This window comes from Geotrypetes seraphini, chromosome 13, assembly GCF_902459505.1.
Source record: "Geotrypetes seraphini chromosome 13, aGeoSer1.1, whole genome shotgun sequence".
Classification (NCBI taxonomy): Eukaryota; Metazoa; Chordata; class Amphibia; order Gymnophiona; family Dermophiidae; genus Geotrypetes; species Geotrypetes seraphini.
In genome coordinates this window covers 74,255,664-74,276,475 of record NC_047096.1, presented here as the reverse complement: position 1 = coordinate 74,276,475, position 20,812 = coordinate 74,255,664, and the positions used below count along the sequence as shown (strand labels likewise).

General features: G+C 45.2%; 1 protein-coding gene across 6 annotated transcripts in view; it reads right to left on the bottom strand.

The window, feature by feature from the left end:
• The window catches only part of HDAC5 (histone deacetylase 5), a 205,341-nt gene that overhangs the window by 28,633 nt on the left and 155,896 nt on the right, over positions 1-20,812 (bottom strand). For all 6 annotated transcript variants that reach the window (XM_033917883.1, XM_033917884.1, XM_033917880.1 and 3 more), the window contains 10 exons: positions 18,240-18,462; positions 13,838-14,055; positions 10,223-10,507; positions 9,139-9,307; positions 8,780-8,913; positions 7,930-8,050; positions 7,149-7,198; positions 6,836-6,943; positions 6,426-6,481; positions 6,078-6,165 (listed from right to left, as the gene is read on the bottom strand). In XM_033917883.1, coding sequence (XP_033773774.1) covers positions 6,078-6,165; positions 6,426-6,481; positions 6,836-6,943; positions 7,149-7,198; positions 7,930-8,050; positions 8,780-8,913; positions 9,139-9,307; positions 10,223-10,507; positions 13,838-14,055; positions 18,240-18,462 — 1,452 coding nt within the window. The remainder of the gene's footprint in view (positions 1-6,077; positions 6,166-6,425; positions 6,482-6,835; positions 6,944-7,148; positions 7,199-7,929; positions 8,051-8,779; positions 8,914-9,138; positions 9,308-10,222; positions 10,508-13,837; positions 14,056-18,239; positions 18,463-20,812) is intronic.

Genomic DNA, 20,812 nt, shown 5'->3' with positions numbered 1-20,812 from the left:
GCATCTCCCCTCTATCCCCCCCAGGACAGCATCTCTCTCTCTTTTCCTTCTATTCCGTCTTCCCCCCACTAATACCCTCTTTGTCAATCTAGCATCTCTCTCCCCTATCTCTCACTCATTCTCCTCAGTAGTTTGGCATCTCTCCCTTCTCCCTCACCTCCTGAAGGTCTATATTTTCTCTTAGCCTCTCCTCCTGCAAGTCCAGCATTCACTCACAAGTTCCTTTCCCTCCATTGCAGTTCCAGATTCTCTTGTCCCCTTCCCTGCCAGTCTACCATCTCTCCTGAACTCCCCACAAGTTCTGTATCTTCCCTGACTCCCACCTCCTCCCATTCTTGAAGTACTTTTCCTGCTCCTCCTCCCTGCCCCTCCTTCTTTGCAGGTCTAATGGGACTCCATCTCCCTCCCTTCCATAGGTCCAAGAACTCCTCCCACATCTCCCCCCCCCTTCCCCTGGCGCTTCAGACCTGTTTTGCAGGTTGCAGCAGCGATAAACACATACTGCCTGCAGCCGGCCCTAGAACCTTTCCACTGCCATAGCCCACCCCTCACAAACAGGAAGTTGCATTCGTGAGGGGAAGTCTACGGTGGAGGAAAGGTTCCAGGGCAGGCTTCAGACTGCGTGTGTTTACCACTGCTGCAACCAGCGAAACAGGTCAGAAGCACCGGGGGAAGGGAAAGCAGATGTGAGAGAGGTGCTTGGATCTGCGAAGAGTGGAAGATGGAGGCCCATTAGACATGCAAGGAAGAAGGGTTAGGAGAGCTGCTGAGACATTTTTGTAATATGACAGCTTGCAAACCCCAAGCACTAGGTCAGATATTTTAGTTGTTATGGCAACCTGGTGCCTGGGGTTTGTCGAGCCCTATCTTAGTGACAGATCATCTTTTCTTTTGGGTGTTGGAAGTAGAGATAGACCCACTTGTAATCTCAGATCATGCCCCGGTTTTGATTATTAGATTGGAATGTTTCCACTTGTGGAGGATGCCAAGAGGTTTGAAGAAAAAAAAAAACAGATTTTCAACAGTTTCTTTTGTGTAACACTAGATCAGTGGTCTCAAACTTGTGGCCCAGGGGCTACATGCGGTCCGCCAGGTACTATTTTGAGACCCTCGGTATGTTTATCATAATCACAAAAGTAAAATAAAACAGTGTCTCTAGCTATAAATGACAATATTATTATTAAGACTCAGCCAAAAGGAAAGATTTATAAACTATAAAGAGTTTTACCTCACGCAAAATTGTCATTTCTTTAATAAAACATTAACTATTTTTTCTGAGGCCCTCCAAGTACCACCAAATCTAAAAAGTTGCCCTGCAAAGGGTTTGAGTTTGAGACCACTGACTAGATCGTCATCTATCTCTAGATCAGTGTTCTTCACCTTTGGACCGGCAGAAATAAAATAATTATTTTGTGGACCGGCATCAGTCCGCGGAATGGCAGTTGAAAAATACTGGGCTAAGTCGTGGGCCAGACCCTGCCCATCTCTACCCAATCTCAACCCCCAGATCCCGTCTCCATAATAGTACTAATTGTAACACTATTTTTTCCATTCATTTTTCACAGATACACAATATAATCTTATTAACAACACATAACGGTTAACCACAAAATTAAACTACACAAAGCACACTGACAGCAGATGTAAATTCTCAAAATTGACATAATTCAATCACTAAATTCAAAAATAAAATCATTCCCCCCTACCTTTGTTGTCTCCCTCCTTCCATGCTATGCCTTACCTTCTGGCCTGCTCCTGCCTGGCCATTTTATGCCGCCCCCGGTGTTATCTTCAGGCCGGCTCCCTCTTCCTCACTGATGCAGTGCACAAAGCTGTGGGCAGTGGCTCCTTGCGCATCCCGTGCCTCATCTGGAAGCCAAGGCTTCCGGTCCAGACGCAAGACGCGCATAGGAGCCACTGCCCGTGGCTTTGTTCACTGAATCAGTGAGGAAGAGGGAGCTGGCTCCAAGATAACGCCGCATCGATCACACCGTGGACCGGCACATCAGGAGTAACATTAAAATCCCCACCAAGATAAATAGAACCCTGTACAAATCCCACCAAGTCTGCTCTAAAAGAATCATAGAATCCAGCCTGACCTACATTTGGACCATAAAGGTTGATGATAGTGATGGAATGCCCTTGTAGAGAAGCCACCAGCATCTCGATAAACTTGGTTCACAACAAGTCCCAACCCCTTTCTGATGAATATGGCAAGGCCACCCACCTTTTTACCCGAATGCTGTCCCTGGTGAGTCCATACCTGATCAAAATATGATAAACGTAAAACAGCCACATCCCATGGTCTCAGGTGAGTTTCCTGAAGTAAACAAACGTCCCACTTCAACGATACACAATACTGCGCTTACCCGGACTATTGAGCCCATTAACATTCCAAGAACCCACAGTAAAAAGCTTACCAACCTTACTCCCTTCTCCACCCCCTCCCTAGCCCCCAAGACCCCACCCCCCTCCCCGGCACTGCGCTAAACCCTGATTGCCAGGATTCACCAGTATGCAGAAAGCAATCCTCCTCCAAAGGCAATCAGCACTCAACTAAGAAAACAATTAAAACTTACAGCCAAACCCTACTCACACATCCACAAACTGCCGCCCCACAAGAGCCCTTCCCGCACCCCAACACCAAGCACTCCCTCAACGAAGCAAACCGCAGACACACAACCATAGCCCACCCAGAGATAGCCCAAGCCCGAGCAACCTCAAATCTAAATAGTCATAGAGGTCACAACTCATAGAGAACACAGCACAGGCTCCAGGGGGCTGTCTAGGAACCCAGCAGTCTCACACACCTACCCTGTTATGAGAAAGGCATAAGTAGGAAGCTGAAATAAAACTAGAACATTCAGTACAGGAAAATAACAAAACCATTAAGTCAGCAGTCATGAGTTCTCAAGTCACAGGCTTAGCAGGTTTCTTGCCAGAGCGCAAAGCAGTTTGCCAAGTCCCGCTCTGCTGAGACGTAGACGCCACCACTGGGGCTGGAGAACCGGCCATCACACTCTCACATCCCATGGCTCTCATTTCCGCCCATGCTTCTGCCGCTGTGCTCACACACTTAGAGGTACCATTAATGGTCAACCACAGTCCAAAAGGAAAGAGCCAGCGATATTTATGGTCCCCCAATGCGCAAAACTTGAGTAACATCCTTAAACGCTCTGCGCTTCTGTAGTGTAGACCAAGCAAGGTCCTGGAAAACTCACACAGTAAGATCTTTCCACCGGAGCGTTGCTTGTCGGTGGCCCGCCAACAAAAGGCACTCCTTCAAAGGAAACTCCCCAAAGCAGGCGATTATGTCTCTGGTGCTCTGACCCCGCACCGGTCCCAAACTGCGATGGGCCCGCACTAGCACAATAGAATCAGGTATTTCAGCTCCATCCGCCCGCAGGAGGTGCTCACAAAAATCACGCACTACCGCCTTGCAGTCTCCTTAAGCTTCGATTTCAGGTATACCCTTGAAGCGCAAGTTATAGTGCAGAGATCGATTCTCAAGGTCGTGAACCTGATTCTGGAGATACTGTAACTCAGTGGAGAGTCTATCCGTGTTATCTTTAGTGGCGGACACTGAGGCAGAAAGGGTCACCACGTGATCTTCCGAGGCCGACACTCTTGCTCCCAGCTCACTGACCTCTGATCGGAGCTCCGCTAACGTCACTTTAACATCGCCTCGAACTCCAATAATCTCGGCTTTCAACTCCTGGAACCATGCGGTCATGGATTTCTTAGGCGCTTCGCAATTGTCCCCCATCTGATCAGTGATACCCTCATCTTCAGACTCCGAGAGGGTCAACGGCCCCGTCGCCATCTTTTTTTCTCCACCGTTCCTCCCGCAGAGCTCGGTTTGTCCTCAGCTTCACTGAAATATTTATATTTTTCAAGTCGTATCCGAGTTGCCATGGCAAAGGGAGCACAACTTCCCCAAGATATCGGCAGAAAACATGTTCTGGAAGCCCAATGCTCAATATTGCACAAAAGCCCCGACGAAGCTCCTGCTCTAAGCAGCCATTCGGCAGGATGACGTCACTTCCTTGGGGTCTGCTCTCTTGATATAGCTGGTGAGCTGTGAGAAAATATAAGAAAAAAAAGAACAAGAAATAAAAGGAGCACAAAAAGGGCCTGAGGCTGCCGTTTTTATATGGCGTTGTGTGCGTGTCTTCAGCGCGTTCATTATGAGCGCTTCTAAAAAGCCATTTTGAGTAGTAAGACTACATGAGGCAGGAGCATAGGAGGATCACTCTTGCCCTGGCTCACCACTGGACCAGCAGGGATTAAGGCAGGCCCATGGAGAGGCCTGTGATGACTCTGAGAAGGGGAAGATTCAAATATAAACTGAGACCCCCCAGTTTGGGGCCATTTTTCTGGGCCAAAAATCCAGGTTTATATTCGAGTATATAATATACAGTATATATTGATGAAACATTACTTCAGTTGGTTTGCCTTATCTGAAACCTAAAAAGCAATCTGCCCAACCTTGGAAACTGGTTGGTGACTTCAAAGTACACAATGGCCAGGAAGCAAAATTATAGAGTTGTTCTACCTGAAATGAGGCTGCAAGCGACCCTTATTGGGTAAAGCAAACAAGATTTCTCTTTTTTTTTTTTCTTCTGTCTCCATCCACTGGTTGACAGGCATAACCCACAGATTCTAGACTAGTCTTGTGAGGAAAGGGCTGCAAACAATCTGTCACAGGTGAGAAAATCGATGCCAGGGCATCAGAGGGAATTGAAAATGGGGTACAAGCAAGGGCAATAAAGAAATATAGGAACTTGACAACAGCAAACAGCTTCCAGGTATTTTTCTGCCTCACTTCATGCTCCGTTTCTCATCATGAATCCTTATGAAAGTAGCCAGAATTCAAATCTCAAAATTACATGGCAAAAAGAGGGATTCAGATGTTCTGGATCGCTCTTGAAAAAGCTAAGAATGGTTTTCTACTCCCTTGACTATTTGGGCCTTTCCCTTTGAACTCTTTAAATAGAAAACCCCCCCTGAGAAAATGTTTTCCTCAATGCAGTAAGGTCAACAGTCCGGCAGAGCAGGAAATCTGGAGTCCTCTGAAATTTACTTCCTTCGCCCTCATCTCAATAAGCGACCTTGAGCAAATCACTTGACCTCCCTGTGATTAAAGACAGGACAGAGACAGTGCAGTCATTTGAATCAAGTGCACAGTCCTGAACGCTAACAACTCCATTTACTTCACAGGTCATGATTTTCATCTCCCCTCCTCCAACAGCGTGCCTAAGATATTAGACTTATAAGGCATCTCTAGTACATGGCAAGTGGTGGGAATAAACAGGGGCAAGGAGTATTCTTTATATAGATTTCTCTTACTAAACACTCTACTCCAATAATGCCTTTTTTTCTCAGAAAGCAGAATTTATGTTACAGTGACAGCTTACAAGGAAAGTGCTTTATTGCTGGCTGCATTTCAAATGTGCTTCTATGCTTGGCAGAATGGTTTCAGTCTTTGCTCCTCCTCCTGCATGTACATATGTTCCCGTGTGTTAACTGTATGCCAATATCTGCATACTTGTAGAGAGGGAGAAAGGATCTGCACTCATAATGTATGTTTCCTACAGAATGGGACAAATGTTATATACAGTGTAAGTGCCTGTGTGCATCTGTAGAAGGGTAAAAAATGTAGGCTCCTGTAAATTCAAGCATCTACCCCAGCTGCTGCACTAGAGCAGTGTTTCTCAACTTGGTCCTGCCAGTCAGCTTTTCAGGATATCCACACTGAATTTGCGTGAACTTGATTTGCATGCATTGCCTCCATTCTATGCAAATTTCTTTCCCATGCATATTCATTATGCATATCTTGAAAGCAAGGGGGTACTCCAGGACCGAGTTGAGAAACACTGCACTAGAGTACATGTATCCCTGGGAAGATGCCTTCTGTGTGTCGGTGTCAGTGTCGCTCTCAACTGGTTATCCCTCCGTTATCAAGGACTTGCGCACTTCAAAGTGGGACAGGGACCTCAAGAAGCGGCAGAAATATAGGAAAGCATATCGCTCCTCATTGCTCATACCCCAATGTAGAAATGACACATCAGGCTTACCCAGTCCACAATCAGAATTTTCCCCACATTTAGCTTTTGTTGAAGAAGTTTGGCGGCGATAGCAATGGAGTTGAAGAAACAGAAACCCCTAATGAAGAGAGGAGAATTCACTTTAGCAAGTGTGAGCAGGCAGCTCCTTCCCCATCATCTTTCCTTGTCCTTCAGCTGACAAGGCGAGTTACAGCTCTCCTTAACCAATCTCATATCCCAGTCAATATTGTTCAAAATGACCGAAAAGAACAACAAAACATGGGCATACTGCCTCTTTTCAAGAAGCTAAAACCACAACTGCTTCGACTTCTCCCTGTCCAAGCCAACCAACAGTGCGGCATGTGGCTACACACTCACATGGCTGAAGACTCCTCGGCATGATGCCCTGGGGGTCGAATGACTGCAAATCCATTCTACAAAGAAAGGTAAGGAGAAGATTCCAATTACTTATTATATTGGTTTATTTTTTCAAAAGAATGTACCTTCTGTCAGAATCAACTCCTGGCTACACAAAAAATCAAATGGAAGAGTCATTTTAAATAGGTGACTCAGACAATAGATAGTTCGGTCCAGTTAACCTCTGACCTCTAAGCTTCTAATATATCAAAATTACTTAAAGAGTTAAAGGTTTTTCTATAAAAAAAACACCTTGGTTTTCCTGGCCTCTAACTCCTAGCAAGATAAAACAAGAAAGTACAGGAGAGACTCAGGGGCTCCTTTGCACGTCAGAGAGCAAAGGAAAAAGCCAGGAGGGAGAGAATGCACACCTTAAGCTCTCCTGAGGCCACTTTGAATGCCAGTTCCACCAAACAGCCCACAGCCATACGCACGGCACTGGAGGAATGTAGGTCATTCCAGACGGTGTCGCTGTCCACCTGCTCAGACAGAACAAAATGAGGGCACTGTCAACACAAAAAAAAGTCTGCTCTTTCTTATCTCTGGGTTTCACCTGGTATTTGGCCAATTTACCTGAACATTTCCTCTGCTGTCAGCAGTAACCACACAGCATGACAGGGATCACATAAAACAAACACAAAAGAAACAATGCCGCCGGATGCAGAATAAAGCATGAAAACTTACCCCAATCCCACCACAGGGTAGCACTGCATACATCTTCTGCGTCATGGGCCCTGAAGTTAGAAAAGTAACATATGGGTTAACCGGGCATGTGTGGTGAAGGAAGATTTGCCTCATGGGCAGGAATCAGTGTGTGTTTCTGAATACACCTGCCTGTTTTCCTTTCCTTCCCTGAAGGGCTGCCTCTACAAGAAATTCTTCGACAGAACCCTAGCATTCCAAGTGGGCAAATGGAACAAATGCCTCACAACCCTCATCTCCAATTCCCCCCCCTACCAAATGTTCAGGAAGTCAATCAAAACCTACCTTTTTGACAAATTCCTCTAACTTCTCCCCCCTCTTACTAGCCTCCTCCTCTAATTCCGACTTACCTCCAGACTCTCCGACTCCTCCAATCCTGTTAGCCACTAAATGACTTAACAAAATGGATCCCACTAAATGACTTAACAAAATGGATCACTCAATCTAACTAATTATCCCTTCTTCATTACTCCCCATACTAAATGTCTCTGCTCTGCCTTATCGAACACTGCAGCATGTATCACCGCCGTATGTAACACTGCTGTATGTAATATCGCTGTATGTAACTTACAGCAAATGTAATTTCATTGCAAATGTAACCTAGCTGTAAAAATTAACTTCACTGTAAATGCAGCGTCGCCGAAAATGTAACTTCGCTGTAAATGTACAGTCTCTTCATCTGTTAACCGCATAGAACTTCCATGGTAATGCGGTATACAAGAATAAAGTTATTATTATTACATTCTAGTACACAGAGACTCACCTAGCAGCTTTTTGCTATCCAACTTCTGCCGGTTTAGAGGACTGGTTCCATAAAGTAAGGTGTGGTGTTCTGAATGGACTGTCTGTATCTCGTCAAGAGTTGCTTTCCTGCCCCGGATTCGCTAGGTAATAAAGAAAAAAAACTTTATATGAAATATTATAAGAACGGGTGCTGCGGCAGCACTGGAGGCCTTGGTTTGTCCTTCAAACTGTGCCTGTGTCAGGATGGACACTGCCCCCATCCTCTGATAAAGAGCCCATTCAGAGAATGGTTCAGACACCACTAGTAACAAGGTGAACACTTTCCATTTGCTGGGGGGGGGGGGGGGGGTCCGGGAGAGGCGAGAAAGGCCTAGGATTGAGTTCACTGTTCTGGTCACAAGACATCATCTTTACATCTCCTCTCTCTAATTTCCTTCTCATTTACTCTCCCTCTCCTTCCACAAGTGCACAGGGATATAGAACAGCACAGCAGGAAACAAAATGAAATATAAGCAGTCAAAATGCAACTAGCTTTAATGATCATAAAGAAAACAGGCAAGGATGACTAAAAAAAGACCACAGCGTTCATCCATCTTTGCTCACTTTTACCTCCCACTGCAAATTCAGGGTCCAACAATCTTTAGCTTCAGCTGACTTCGCTCCCACTACTAGGGATTCTCCACACAACCACTCTTTTGAGTCTACCGCCTTTCCTCATCCACATCATGTCCCCCTTGCTCCAGAGCTTTTTTGTTCACCGAAACAGACTTAACACTTCTGCCTCATTTACATTTCCGAGGTATCTGAATGCCTCTGGCGTGTCTCGATTTGCAGTTTTGTGCGGTCTTTTCTGGAATGCAAGCCCTTACCTCACATTTGCTCAGTAAACCAGTTTCCTGTAACCTGGACCAAATGCTCTGGATTCGCCCCGAATGCTCTGGGTGATTGTTCGTGTTCCCACATGTGCACTGATGCTTTAGCATGAAGGTGTCATAAACTACACCTGGTGAGAGATGAGGGAGAGCAAGATTGGAAAATTATGGAGAAAAGAATCAGTCTGCACTACACAGTATAAACACCTAGCACAAAACCAGACAAGGCCTGTGCTCTACACTGCTTAGCCTAGGCCTATTTCTGAAAGGTGGAAATTTGAGCCTGACCCAGAAACCCAAGAATGATGGCGAGGAGGAGGAAGAAAGGCCGAACTCAAAGATGAAGGAGCCCTCACCCGTAGTGAAAAGGTGCTTGACTGGCATTTCGGGTGCAGCACTCTTTGTGCTGGTTGTGGCGGCGGGCGAAGACTGGGTGCGGCTCAGTACCTGGTGTGGCATTGTACCCATGTTGAGTGAAGTCTGGTACATCTGAAGCTGCTGCAGTGACTGACTGTCGGGAAACATCTGCAACAGAATTCAGGGAACAATTAAGGGGTATTTGGACGTCACCAATCTCAAAACCACAAGTCCGTCAGCGGTGGACACCCCAGCAGCATGGGACAGGAAAGGCAGGTGCTCAGATGGTTTTTTAAATGAAAATGAAACGACACTGGGCACTGCAGACTTTCTCTTCCCCTAAGATGCTGCTGGCAGCACCTCACCTCAATAATTTATCTCCTCTGGCCCAGCTATATAACTTAGTTCAGTATATATGAGCTGCAGAGTTCCCAGCTGCTGAAAGCTCTTAATTAGGACCAGTGTCCCTCTCTCCTCTGTTCTCTCATCACAGTACTCCCCACCCCCACCCCCTTTTTACACAAGAAACATGACTAAAACAGACAAAAGCCTCTTTCCCTTACTGTTTCTCTCCCTCCCTCTTGAAATTTTTCATTATTTCAGAACACACAGCTAAACGGTCTTTGGGAAATGAAGCTCTTAGGGTCCAAACAAAGAGCAGGTCAGTGATGTGAGAAGCGAGGAAAGTGTTGGATGACTCAGAGTTTGGGTATCAAGAGGAAGGTGGGAGGGAGACGGAGTGAGTCACTCCAGTCTGACTCATTCACTTCTCAATGAACAGACCTGTGCCTTGAATACAAAATATGGCTATTCTTCTCCCTTACACTCAAGGTTGATTTCACACACATGGATTATAGCGAGATCCATTCAGAATTCACACTCTGTCACCAGTGTGAGTGGGGCTAAATGTTTTGGAAAGGGGAAGGCTGGAGCAGTTGAAGATGAGGAACAGGTGGGGAGGCTGAGGAGCAGCCAGTGGAAGGGAGGGGAGGGGGACAAGATGATGAGAAGAGAGCAAAGATGTGATAATGAAATTAAGGCAGTTTTTGTCCCTTGTTCTGTCCGCAGTAACAGGACAATCACCTGCTTGAAATTCAAGTTCGGCTCCCCCAGCTCGGGAGGCCCAAGCAGCTCTGTTTCGTCCGCGCTCTCTTCGGCCTCATCCTTCACCTGGATACAATCCTCATCCTCTTCCTCCTCCAGATCATCCTGCGTGCCCTCACTCTCTGTCCCGCCATCCACCACAAACACCCCCTGTGCCAGGCCAGCTCGGTCTCTTGGCATGTCCAGCTGCTCCGTCAGCTCTTCCTCCGTCTCCTCAGGATGGGTTGTAGGCTGACGGGGCAATTCGCCCGTTTTGGTAAGAATCTTAAAAAAAGGATGTCAGAAAAGGAGACGCAGTTATGAAAACGGAAGAGCTGAGCATCTTTCAGATTAGACAGCGAGCCAGTGCAAGAGCTCGAAATTCAACACACACATCAGCCACCCCTACCAACCCAATTCCTACATGCATGGCATCAGGCACTCAAGGAAAGGTGGAACTTCTTGAAACGCTATCTGAGGAATTCAAGGGTCACAGACAACAGATGCCTGGGCATTAGCTCTAAAAGTGTTTTAGCTGGCTCAGTGGCTGGTTTCCACTTTCCGGGTCAGGCTGCAATGGAGGACTATTCCAGCCCTTAGGGATGGGGGATGTCTTAAGTGCATTAGTGATATTTAGTTACTGGATTTAGGAACAATGTTTGCAGGGTTCCAGAAGGAACCCTAGTGTGTGGTCCTAGGCTTTAATGAGAACTGGAGCAATTTGGGAGAGAAGACAGAATAGAGGGATCATTTCTATGTAGCTGCAAATGAACACTCATAGTGCTGAATCTAGCCCTGTTCCCCCACTGAATTTGAAATGCATGAAAAGGAAGAAGAAACTGCCAGGTCAACAGAAAAAGAAAACCAGCCTATGCTATACTTCCTATCTTTATTGTATAATAATAATAATTTTATTCTTATATACCGCCATACCGAAAAAGTTCTAGGCGGTTCACAACAAGGTGAGCTAATACATGGGATGCAGATAAAATACAAATTAGAATAATGGACAGAAAGCATTTACAATATAATGCAGAAAACAGCGGCATGGCAGGGAAAAAAAGTAATACATAGAACAGATCAAATACATCAAGTTGAATATAAGGAACTTGATTGAAAAAATGAAGCATATCACATCATAAATATAATGATATTTACAATCCCCGGACACACAAACCTGCTAAAACCACCCCAAAAAACAACCCTGAAATATTCAATCCTGAATAGGAGATTTTTTTTTTTTTACATTCAGATTTAGCCTTCCGAATAGTAGGCAGGCTGAGGAGATTGCCTGTCATGGCTGTCGAAAAAGATCATTTCAATAAGGTTAACTGACCTGTGGAACCAAACACAATGAGACTTGTTTCCTCATGACGCTCTTCGTGAAACATAGCTTGGTGTAGAGCACAGGTGTCAAAGTTCCTCCTTGAGGGCCGCAATCCAGTCGGGTTTTCAGGATTTCCCCAATGAATATGCATGAGATCTATATGCATGCACGGCTTTCATTGTATGCTAATAGATCTCATGCATATTCATTGGGGAAATCCTGAAAACCAGACTGGATTGTGGCCTTCGAGGAGGGGCTTTGACACCCCTGGTGTAGAGCAAGACAGGTTATAATTTGATCCAATAGAAGTTTTACTATGAGTACAACATAGTGGTTTTGGACTTTCATCTGAAGTTTGGAAATTGAACTAACCATTTGTGAAAAGAAATTTCTTGAACTTTTGTTAAAAAAAAAAAAAGATCTCCTGTTTAGGATTGAATATTTCAGGGTGGTTTTAGCAGGTTTGTGTGTCTGGGGATTGTGAATGTCGTTATATTTATGATGTGATCTGCTTATACAATAAAGATTAGGGATGTTGTATGTTAATTAATGTTTGTATTATTAAACACAGACTTCTCTTTTGTGAATATTCTGAAGCTCTTTTATGACTATATTTCCAAGATTGTTTATTGCATTAATAGAATGGTACTCACTAAGCAAGGGAACTTAAATAATAAAAGGTGATGCACAATATCTCAACTTTCATTGATCACCTACACTACCATGATATATAAATATATAAGTGATAACTTCACAATCTAGCATGTGCTTAATAGTGAATATGTACCTGTTCAGTTAAGGTGATTAAGGAAGTGCCCGGAGCAGCTGTAATGGTCACTAGAGAATGACACGGTGAAAAAATTGGTCCCCGTCACCGCCCCGTCCCCGTCTCACCATCCTCTGCACCGCCCCGTCACCGTCATTCCCTTCACCGCCCCGTCACCGCCACTGCCACCCCATTCACCGCCCCGTCACCGCCACTGCAACCCCATTCACCGCCCCGTCACTGTCACCGCTGCATACATAAAAGCCTCAAACGGGTACGATTTTATATACTTTTCTAATATCTCCCCTATGTATCTGCCATTGCCCCCCCCCTGTGTCCATATACCATCCCCATGGCATGTCCCCTTTTTGTCTCTGTCCCTATGCCCCATGCACATAATTTCCCCTCTTTCTGTTACCTTCCTGTGTCCAGATTTCCCCTATCTTCCTCTTCCATACCAGTGTGTCTCTTCTTTTCAACCCCATCTAGCTTTTTTCCCTCTTTCTTTCCCCCCCCCCCTGCTTCTAGCATCTGGCTCACCTGCCTGTCCTTCCCTTTCTTTCCTGCTGTGGGTTTTTCTTTCCGTTTTCATCACCTTGGCCCAGAATCCTTTTCCCTTTCACTCCCTCCTTACAGTCTGAGCCGGGAACACGGGTGATCGCACGGTCCTCGCAGCCCCCACCCGCCTGCCCAATCGATCCTAGTGTTTAGCCAGTTCTCTCCCTTCTCCTCACCTTAATTTGCAGGCTTTCTTTTTCAGCGACCTGCACGCTTTCCCAAAGAGCCGCACACGCGCGGCTGCTCAGTGTTCAATCTTCTGCTCTGCTGCAACTTCCTGTTTCCGGTTGCGTCAGAGCAGAAGATCGAAACTGAGCAGCAGCGGCTCTTTGATAGCGTGCGGGTCGCCAAAAAAGAAAATCTACAAACTAAGGTGAGGAGAAGGGAGAGAGCTGGCTAAACACTAGAATCGATTGGGCAGGCGGGTGTGAGCTGCGGGGGCCGCGCGATCCTTCATGCCTCACTGCGGGGACAAGTCCCATTCACCGCCCCGCGGGCGGTGAATGGCCTTGTCCCCATCGCCGCAGCGACTGCTAGTTTTCTTCCCCGTTTTCGGCGGTGACCCGCGGCTAAAATGCGGTGGCCGCGGGTAAACCGCCACCGTGTCATTCTCTAATGGTCACATTACCACCATATACTAAGATAAATTGTTTTCGTTCCTTATTGAGGAGCTCTTGGTGTTGTTAGAACAAAAGTTCTATAGTATTGGTGGGAGAAACTGTGAACAAGCAATGATGGTCTCTATACACAGCTACTCCGTGATTTTTCACTGGGTTATAGTTGTGGGTCTGCGTTCACTATTAAAGCACACACGAAATTGTGAAGTTATCATTTATATATCATGGTAGTGTAGGTGATCAATGAAAGCTGAGATTAATAGAATGGTGCCAAATATAAGACAGTCTCTCTGCAATGCATTAGTAAGAAGATCAAATGCAGCCTTCACCATTTCCTCCTTGCTCACCTTGCCCAGCTGCATTTGTTGTTGGTATTGCTTCTGCTTTTCCAGGAACTGCTGGTGCTGTTGTTGCATTACCAGCTGTTGCAGGGCCTGGGGGCTCTGGGGAAGAGGGGAGGACTGCGTGCGACTCAGTGGGCGATGCCGGGGCAATTTGTTCACCGTCCACATGCTGGTGGCGATCCGCTCTCCTGTCACCAACGGAGACTGACCGTGGAGAGGCACTAGCGGGAGAAAAGGAAGGGGCACATAGCACAGTCGCTTGTTAACAGCAGATCAACTGGTAGGCAGGTGGGCGTGTGGCCTCACAGTTCTTGAATAAAAGCATGGTACAAGTAGTAGGGACAGTTCTTACGCCTGACCAAGCCTGGCACGCCATCCCAGATTCCTATTAGAGCAGATTAAAATCTCATTTATAAGTGCGCTCGGCTTCTACTCACGCTCAAGGAATTCTTGCTTTTTAATGCTCTTACTCTTTTCTGCATTTTGAGTTCTATGTCTGCCCATGTACTTCTGTGTCTGAATTCAAGAGGGCCTGGGATAGGCACGTGGGATCTCTCCGAAAGAGAGAGAGAGATAATGGTTACTGCGGACGGGCAGACTAGATGGGCCATTTGGCCTTTATCTGCCGTCATGTTTCTATGTTTCTAATATACAGTGGTGCCTCGCATAACGAACGCCTCGCACAGCGAACGCTGCGCACAACGAACTTCAGGTCTTGCTTCCTACAACGAACTTCGTTTCACACAACGAAGTCGCCCGAGCTGCATCCTTCCGCGCAGGCACTGCGCTTAACTGCCCTCTCTCCGCCTGGCTCCCTGTGCAGTGGCGGACCGTCGGCTCGCAGGGGCCCGGCGCCTACTGCTGATGCGTTGGGGGGGGCGGAGCTACTCTCGCCGCTTCCCCGATGCTAGAAAAAAAAAAAAAAATGAACAGTTAAGTCCCAGTTTTTGCCGCTGAGACTCTGCCCTCTCTCACTGTAAAATTAGACTCTACTTAGTCTGTCTTTAAATTTAAAAAATGTGTGTTGTTTTAAAAAACAATTATGTTTTTAGATGTATCTAAATAAAAATAATAACAAAAAATTTATCTTTTTTTATGTCATCTTAGCATATTTTATGCTACAGAACGAATTATTTTTTTTAACATGTATTGTTATGGGAAAACGCGTTTCACATAACGAACTTTTCGCATAACAAACTTGCTCCTGGAACCAATTAAGTTCGTTGTGTGAGGCACCACTGTACAAGGGATCTTCAAAAAGTTTTTATTTATTAAATATCTCAAAACCAAATTGTGTCACTACCTGCAAGGTGAGCCGGCTTGCCTGACTAGTCACATGACATTCCACGATACTCTCTCTTACCACTTCTCCCGTCCCAACCATTTTCCGCAAAAATATGAATGTGTGGAAACTTTCTGAAGAGCCCTGGTAGGTAGAGAGTGGTAGAAAAAGACAATCTACCCATTTATCCTGTCCATACTGCTACAGATGCAGTAGCCAGAAACCGACATCAGATAAGGACCATGTGGCCTTTACTGGGTAGATGAGCATACGAGATCCCCACCTAGCTCCCTTTCTTATTTCTAAATGTGTACACCAAACCTGGAAAGCCCGCAGAAATAGGCAGCTGTGGTAGTAATCGGTTCAGAGTTTCTCGGGGCCCCAGTAATGTCAGCGAGGGCAACAAGTACCATTCAAAGGCTCCAGGAACTTAGTTTCCCATAGACTCCATTAATCTCACCAACCGAGCACTTTGGCTCCCACAGCCACACCCTGCTCAGTACACAAAAAATTTTCTCCAAGCGCCATAGTTAAAAGGATGGCCAATCACAGGCACTGGTATCCATAGACTTCAATATGATTTTTCACAAAGCTTCTGGCAGTGGCCTAGTAAGAGTAGGAGGCGGCTGGGGCAGTAGCACCTCCCCGCACCCCCCTACACTCCCGTTCTCCCTCCCCCCTGGTACCTCTAAATCTTTGCCAGCGCGAGTGACTTCTCCAGCATGCTCCTCATGCCAGCGCTGGATTTCCCTCTATCTAAGTTGGATTACAGTAATTTAGTGTAAGCAAGGCAATTAAAACGTTTACAAACGTTGCAAAATGCTGCGATTCAGATGTTAGGTAATGTACGTATTAGAGATCATGTGACTCCTTTGTATTTGAAATTTCATTGGTTACCGATGGAATATCGGATTAAATTTAAGATCTTGATGTTAGCACACAGAGCTCTCTTTGAATTACAACTTTCGTATCTTTCCAACTTAGTGTTATTTTATGCTAGACATTTGCGCGGAGACAGAAATCCCACCCATCCCCGCCCGTCCCCACCAGGATCCTCTCCGTCCCCACCCGTCCCTGCCAGGATCCTCTCCATCCCCACCCGTCCCCGTCAGGATCCTCTCCATCCCCGCAAGGAATTACCTCCATCCCCGCCCATCCCCATAAAAAGCAGCAATTACTTCTGACAGGATCATCAATTCCAGTTTCTTTTGTGTTTCCGCTGCTGTTTTCCTTGTGGAATCTCTTTGGTGGAACCCTTTTTTTGTTTTGTTGAGGTAATTAACTTATAAACCCCCTCTTTTACTAAGGATGACGTGTCCATTATATTATATGGACGAACCCTGCTTCCAAAGCCTTCCATCTCCTTGGGAGTCCCGTTGGCTAGAGGGGGGTCCCCGTGTGAGTCCTGTGGGTTAGGGGGGGGATTCCCGCGGGACCTGCGGGATTCCCGCGATCCCCGTTCCCGTGCAGACCTCTATTTTATGCGCCTAGGCGATTATTAAGATCATTGAATGATAACAGAGTAGCTATACCTCATATATCAAAGGCTCATCTTGCCTCGACTAGAAACTGTGCATTTTTTATTCTGGTTTCCAATTCTATGGAATAGTTTACCCATAGAATTGAGAAAGGAGGAATCTTTCTTAAATTTTAAAAGGCATTTCAAGGCTCATTACTTTCAACTGGCCTTTTTGCATATGTAAGACTTGAATTCAGTACTCCAACCTGCTTTATTTTATTTTTATTGAAGAATGTATTCAATATTTTGTATGATAGGTGTATGATATTTAGTTTATTATTTTGCTTTGCTTTTCCTATTTTTTAAATGGAATTCTTTTCATTACATTGATTGGATTATATTGTTAACCACCTTGATCCCATTTGGCAAATATAAAGATTTTTAATAAACATAATTTTATTTTATTTTTCTCCATTTATGAATTATTTTAAATTTTATTCCATTGTTTGTATCCCTATTCTTTTTATTTTATTAATTGAATTTCCTTGAATTCTATTGTTTAACGGTTCTTCCCTTCTATTCCTTTTTGCATATTCCTTTAATTCATTTAGATATCATTTACATAGATGGTGCTCCTATCTGTACAGTTAGGAATTTCTATGAAATATTCTTCATGCTTCTCTCCTCTCCACTCCTTCCTGCCCTCCATTGTCCTCCCTACCCTCTTCTAGCCCCTTCCTCTGTAATGTCACCTAGAGCTTGTATAGGTATGTGCGACGCACAAATGGAAGAAATAAAATAAAACAAACCTAAACACTTCCTGGCCCCATGACTCAGAAGTGATTCAGAGGGGAACCAGGCTGGCATGAGCAACAGGCAGGAGAAATTGTTCGTGCGCGCGAAGATCTACAGAGGTCCAGGTGGGAGGGGGAGGATTGGCGCGAGCGTGGCATGGCGGAGAGGTGCCACTGACTCCTGGCTAAAAACATTCCTGTTCAAAGATCCTTTTGAATTTTGATCGACCTTTTAAGGATGTTTTACAATTATGCTAGACCTGCCCATAAGCCGGTCTTTTTGTTTTCCCTGCCTTTCGTCTTTTCCATGTTTGTTCTTTTCTATCCAAATTTCATGGTTCATAGTCAGTGGCGCGCAAGACAGAAGCGCGCCGCCAAAAAACTTATTTTTTAAGAGCTCTGACGGGGGGTGTGGGGGGAACCCCCCACACACACATTTTAATGCATAGTGTTCGCGCTGCCGTTGGGGGGGATGTGGGGGACAGTTTCCAATTTTTTTCAGGAAAAGTTCCATTTTGTCTATACATCACTATGCATTAAAGCTCTTAAAAAATAAGTTTTTCGGCGGCACGCTTCTGTCTTGCGCTGAATTGTCAGCGCTGGATTGTCGGTGCGCTAGTGTCTCGTGCGCGATTATCCCGTCATCAAATTTCATAGTTCCTCCCCTTCTCCTCTCGTATCAGTCAGTTATTGTTTCTTTTAAATGCTTCATGTTTGTCTGTTGCAGGTTTTGATGTATTATTCATTTTAATGTTTCCTGCGTAGTTTTAACTTTGTAAAACCGCCTTGAATACTGATAAGGCGGTATATCATTGACGTGCTAAGTACGTGTCTCTGAAGCCCTTATCGTGCTTTCTTCCCTTCACTTACCAGCTATTAGTGTGTTTTGTTGCCGTGCCTGCTCAAGGAGAAGCACATGCTGTAAAAGCGATGGGTGTCCGTGAGGGTTCACCTCACCCTCCAGAGCCACTGCGGGCATACAGCCAGGCAACGACGACGTGCTCATGAATTTCCCCGTCAACGCTCCACCCTGCCGCAGTGACTGGATGGCCTGCCTCTCCGCCTCCTGCTGCGAGGACAGCTTCGGAGCAGCCTAAGGGAGAAGGGACAAATTGTCATCGTCACTCGAGGTGGCCAGAGGGGGAAAATGAGAAAAGGGGTTAGGGGGACCACTGAGCTCTTGCACAAGGATCTAGCTAGGACATGTTTATTTAGAAATCAAAAACCCAGAGAAGGAAAGGTTTCTTTAAACAAAATCGTATCACACTGTGCAACAGATTGGCACCTTCCAAAACAATTTATTTAAAATTATTTTATACCACCAGTATGCAAAAAAAAAATTAAAAAAAAAATTTTAACCCCTAAAACATAAACCTCCTCTCTCCATAAGCCACCCAAAAGCAGCTGATCTCCTTCCGGTACATTAAAACCATCCCTTACTTAGGGAACAGCCTTGTTTTCAAACTTTTACAGAACAGCTTTTAGCTTGTTTCCTTCACAGCACCTCTGGCAGCTAATTCCACATCTCTGGGGCCATTCGTTAAAATTTACAGATTTCCACTTACATTCCCTAACAGAGATCCTGGGAGGAGTGTCACACATAACACATGCAGGTTTCCATAAACCAAAAGGGGCATCTTAGGCAAGCATTGACTGCATTGCCAGATATCTGAGCTTTAAAACAAGGCCATTATCTGGGCAACAAGAGAATAATAGGACAAAAAAGTCAACAACAACTTCAAGGAAAAATGGAAGATTTGGATCTTACCTGAACAATCTTCTTTCTGTTAATACACATAGAAATCTGTACTCTACATGAATATCCTCTGGTCACAAACTGTTGCAGAAGGTCACAAACTGTCATAGAAGGATGTCAATCATATCTTTCAGCTCCTCCTTCACCAGTGGAGTATAGTGCCCTCTTCAGTTTGTACCAAAACAATCAATATCCACTATAACAGAAGAAAGCAGAAGTAGGGGAATGGGAAGCTTCCCCTAAATAACAGTACACGTCTGTTCTGCTCTGTAACTCATGAAAAAGAACAATAATTAGCATGGACTAATAACATATATGTACTGATGACCCACCTTGCTGTGTGTAATTAACACAAACACAAATGGAGCTCAGGAACCCAACAAACTCATTGCTTTATTAGTCATACATGATTACATGTACTTCCAACTGACAGGAGAAAAACTCCAGTTTGGGATTATAAATTTTGGGATTATAAATTTGTCCAAGGCAGAAAGCAGGCATAGGCCTTACAGACTCCTATGTGTATTAAAGAAGATTAATCAGGTAAGAACCTAATCTTCCATTCTGTTACATAAACATAGGAATCTGTAGAATCTGGTATCTCTTTTTTTATTTTATTTTAGCTTTATCATGTACACCGCTTATTCGATAAGCAGTAAACTTAATAAACTTAAAGGCCTGCTATTTGGGCCTGCTTGCCAGAGAGTGTAGGCATCCTTCCGACCAGCCATCGTAAATAAGGTAAGGGGGAGGGAGCGGTGGGGGAGTGTCGTAAGAGGCACAGGGAGTGTCGGGGGGTGTTGCTTGGTGACAGGAGGGGGGGCGCTGCTTGGTGACGGGAGGAAATAGGCATCTCTCCCGCTGCCAGGTAAAGGGTGTCGAGGGCACTGCTTGGTGGCAGGAGGGAGCGGGCATCTCTCCCGCTGCCGTGATTGTGCGACGCGGCAGGAGAGAGTGGCCATCTCTCCTGTCGATCTTCAATTTGGGGTTTTTGGTTCTTTTTATTTTAATTTGCGTGGGGGTAGTCTGAGTTGTCAAGCCTTACTTTCCTGTCAGTGCTTGAGCCAATCAGTGCTCAGGCACTGATCACAAAAGTAAGGCGACAGCTCAGACCTGTCGGCAAGTTTTGGCTGCAAATGTGACTTAAGGAGGTTAGAGAATCACTCGTCGATTCTAGAGAAACGCTCAGAGTGCTCATTTTAATAGTAATGATCTTGTTCTACTACATTTGCATGGCAATATCGGAGGCTGCCTGAAAACTCAGAGAAGACCAATCCATTTTAATAATCAGACACTAAAATCCATGCACACTAAACCAGCTGGAACCGGTTTAGCGAGCACGTTTAAGACAGATTTCAGTTTTGAAAATCTGGTCCTCAGTGTTTTCTGGGTACATACTGGTCAAAGAGGAGGCTAGCTTATTCCTGTTGTCTCCAAAGAGACAGCAAACTCCTATGCCTAAGTCTGTGTGCAGGGAGAGAGACAGCAATGAAAATACCAAATTCTCTCAGTGATCCTCAACCCATCCTCATGAAATACCATCAAGACCGGTTTTCTGAACAAACAAAAGATGCAAACTGACCCAGCTCACAAATCATGTAAACCGTTCGGAGCTCCCCTGGGAGAACGGTATAGAAAATTGAAAAAATAAAATAAAATAAATTACATCTCACAAATATGCACTGTG